This window comes from Telopea speciosissima, chromosome 4 (genome assembly GCF_018873765.1).
Source record: "Telopea speciosissima isolate NSW1024214 ecotype Mountain lineage chromosome 4, Tspe_v1, whole genome shotgun sequence".
In the NCBI taxonomy this organism is placed as follows: domain Eukaryota; kingdom Viridiplantae; phylum Streptophyta; class Magnoliopsida; order Proteales; family Proteaceae; genus Telopea; species Telopea speciosissima.
Genome location: NC_057919.1, coordinates 31,802,388 through 31,806,009, shown reverse-complemented (window position 1 = coordinate 31,806,009; position 3,622 = coordinate 31,802,388). Strand labels below are relative to the sequence as shown.

The window sequence follows — 3,622 nt, the reverse complement described above, 5'->3', positions numbered from 1 at the left end:
CGCCTGATTTTGAGAGGACGAGTCGGGAAATGGGCATTGGCATTGGTAGAATTTACCCTCCAATATGTGCCCCAGAAGGCAATAAAGGGCCAAGCGCTAGCTGACTTCCTTGCAGACCACCCACCAATTAGGGTTGCAGGAAGCGAAGGGGAAGAAGAGGAGGAAAAAGACGTCACGCACGTCGGCGTCACCCCCTGGTTCTTGGCCTTTGACGGGTCAAAAACTAGACAGTCGATCGGGGCAGGAGTGGTAATCTGATCCCCGCTAGGGGTTGAGACCCAGTTAGCAGTCCATCTGGGGTTCGCATGTTCAAACAACCAGGCCGAATACGAGGCTCTGATTATAGGATTGAGGGTCCTCCTGGCTATGAAGGCCAGGATGGTATAGGTGATAGGAGATTCCCAGCTGGTAGTTAAGCAAGTGGCAGGGGAGTACCGATGTGGAAGCGAGCACTTGGTACGCCACCATCTGCTGGTAACCAACCTGATGGCCAAGTTAGACGACGCGGTCGTAAGGTATGTCCCTTGGGATGAAAATTAGACCGCCAACGTCCTGGCACAGATAGCATCAGGTCTACGCCCCACGGAGGACTGCTTGGAGCGAACCATTATTATACAAAAGCAATTGGCTTCGTCAGTGCTGGACATGGACCAGGTGGAGGTGAACCAGGTGGAAGATACACAGCCAGATTGGCGAACCCCGATAGTCCAGTACCTGAAGAATCCGCACCCCAGCATGGACAGGAGAACCAAGTACAGGGCGCTCAGGTACGTCTTGGTAGGAGAACTATTCAAAAAGGGAAAGGACGACCTGTTGCTGAAGTGTGTCAGCCTCAACGAGTCAATGGTGGTTATGGCCGAGGTACATGAGGGGATCTGTGGATCACATCAGGCCAGTCCCCAAATGCGATGGCTGATCAGAAGGCATGGCTATCATTGGCCAACCATCTTGGCAGACTGCATAAAGTATGCTAAAGGGTTCCAGGCTTGCCAACGGCATGGCCCGGTACAACATGCCCCAGCCATGGGACTTAGTCCAATAGTCAAACTGTGGCCATTTAGGGGTTGGGCAATGGACTTGATGGGCAAGGTAACGCCCCCAGCCACGAGAGGGCATTGCTTCATAATAGTAGCGACAGACTACTTTACCAAATGGGCGGAGGCAGTCCCCATGAAGTTAGTATCTCAGACCGAGGTTATCAGGTTCTTGAAGACCCAGATAGTTCATCGGTTTGGGCTGCCCGAGACCATCACATGCGATAATGGGTCCGTTTTCACTAGCGACCAGGTCCTTGAGTTTGCCACGGATTACGGGATCACCATAACCCATTCTACGCCCTACTATGCCCAGGGAAATGGTCAGGCAGAGGCAAGCAACAAGGTGTTGAAAAACTGCTTGGCAAAGGTAGTGGATGAGGACCCAAGGAGATGGGCTGAGTTGTTGTCCGAAGTCTTATGGGCATTCAGGACGTCACAATGGACCAGTACGGGGACCACACCGTTCTCCCTTACCTATGGGCATGACCAAGTTCTCCCCATGGAGATAAGTGTTAGGTTTGCAAGGGTGGCATATCAACAGGGGATGACTCCCGTTGCTTACAGTGAGGCCATGTTAACCAAGCTGGAGGACCTGGACGAAGAACGATTCATGGCCTTAGACCGGATTCTGGCCCAAAAGGCAAGGGTGGCAGTCCTTTATAACCAAAGGGTGGTACCCAAAAGTTTTCAAGAGGGCGAGATGGTCCTAAAGGCCATCCTCCCAATAGGGACTAAGGATCCCGTTTACGGCAAATGGTCCCCCACTTGGGAGGGCCCGTTCATAGGTCATCAAGTATTGAAAGGGGGAGCCTACAGGCTGAAAGAAGTAGAAGGAGACATTCACTTGAAGCCCATCAATGGCAAGTCTCTAAAAATGTTCTACCCCACTATGTGGGATTTGGGGTAACATGATCAATAAGGGTTGTAAAGGCCGGCCAAGCGGTCAGGCCAATCAGAACAAAAAGGAAGCTGACCAAGATGGTCAGCCCAGAAGACAGAAAAGTTAAAAAGTTGCAACAAAGGAGATGTTCAGGACTAGGGGACATTCACCCTAGATTTAACCAGGCACGTAGGCCTAAAGAAAGTCCTCTTTGGGGAAAGACCCCCACAAATCACTCCATTGGGATTCCAGGTTAGCCACTTCTTGGTTGGCCGTGGCCAGCTGGGCAGCTCGTTCGATCTTCAGGACAAGGGCCTCTACAGCGGAAGTCTTCAGACTCTCTGCAGATTTCACCAGGGCTCTGAATTCTTTAAAGTGAGGACCCGCTTGCGCTTCCTTTTCCTCCTTGGCTTGATGGGCAGCCGACAACTCGCCCTCCAGACGGGGCAATGTCGGAGCCCAGGGCGATGATTTCATCTCGAAAGCACTTGTTGGTAGCGCTCGATTCTTTGAGCTTCGCCTTGGTCTGCTCCCATGTGGCGCACAGGCCGTCTCCCTCAGTAATGGTTGTTTCTAAGTCACAGACTATTTTCAAAGCCTATGGCGCGTTGGCGGTCAGGTATGGGATCACAGTGGAAGCTTTGCCTATCCACGACTTCACTAAGTCTGGGAGGATGGTGCTGGCCGCCAGGGTCTGAGGAGGCTGATTAAGTGCAAGAAAATGATCGTGATCCAGGCCACCGATGGCGGGAAGATGTTGCTCTATGAATTCAATAAAAGCACGTTTGGCATCCTCAACAGCCGAAGGGGGTGGGGCTGGAGTGCCAGCGGGCAGCGACTCCCCTAGGGGAGTAAGGAACCTGGCTAGAATTGAATAAAAAACAAAGTCCTAGCAAAAGGAGAAGGAAAAAGTCAGGAAAAGCAGAGTCAAAGGGAAGGATAATGCATCCCAGAAGACTTGCGTCAGGGCGTACAGCTAAATCAGGAGATGGGCTCCGGATCAGAGCCGGGACAGGGCTAGAAGTGCCGACCAGCTCACTAGTACTGAGGACCTTTGAAAAAGGGGACGAAGTGACAGGAGTTGGAGCCTTGGAAAGTACTTCATCATGGGAGCCCGCAGTGAGGGTGCCTTCCTGCTCTTTTTCCTCTGACCCTCAGGGAACGTCCATAACGGTTGGAGAGGCCGATTGGTAAGCTTTCACAAGCCAATGCCTTGAGCATCGCAGACCTAAAGGTGCTTCTAAAACCTCCTCGCTGGGGGAACCTTCTCGGAGAGGCTGAGGCTACTTGTCGGACGGTTTTGGGGCTGGCTTCTATTTTTCCTGAAGAGATTCTTTAGACAAAGGGCTTGTAGGGACCGAAGACGGGGCCCGTCGCTTGAGGGAAACATCAGTACCAGTAGTCTGGAAAGGCACAGACTATGTAGGACAAGCCTCTGCGCAATAGAAAATAGGCCATTAGTAACAGAGACGTCCATAGGGTAAAAGTAACAGAGGTACAGGGATACCGTGTCAGGCAGGATTCACGGCCTGGACGGCCTGCCTCATACGAGCAACCTCGTAGTCCTCAGGATAGGAGCCGATGAATTCAACTCCACTGGACCACATCCACAGGTGGGGGTTGACAAGCTCGGCCACGCCTAGGCCAGCGACAGGGAGGGCAGGTTGTCGATCTAGAAAAGCCTTAAATTCCAGATCTCAGGAGC

At 52.3% G+C, this 3,622-nt stretch overlaps 1 protein-coding gene across 1 annotated transcript; it reads left to right on the top strand.

The window, feature by feature from the left end:
- The first annotated feature begins 437 nt into the window (after positions 1-437).
- LOC122659209 lies at positions 438-1,944 on the top strand. The gene is made up of 2 exons (XM_043854346.1): positions 438-515; positions 562-1,944. The coding sequence occupies exons 1-2, from the start codon at positions 438-440 to the stop codon at positions 1,942-1,944; spliced, it is 1,461 nt and encodes a 486-aa protein (XP_043710281.1).
- Positions 1,945-3,622: the final 1,678 nt, after the last annotated feature.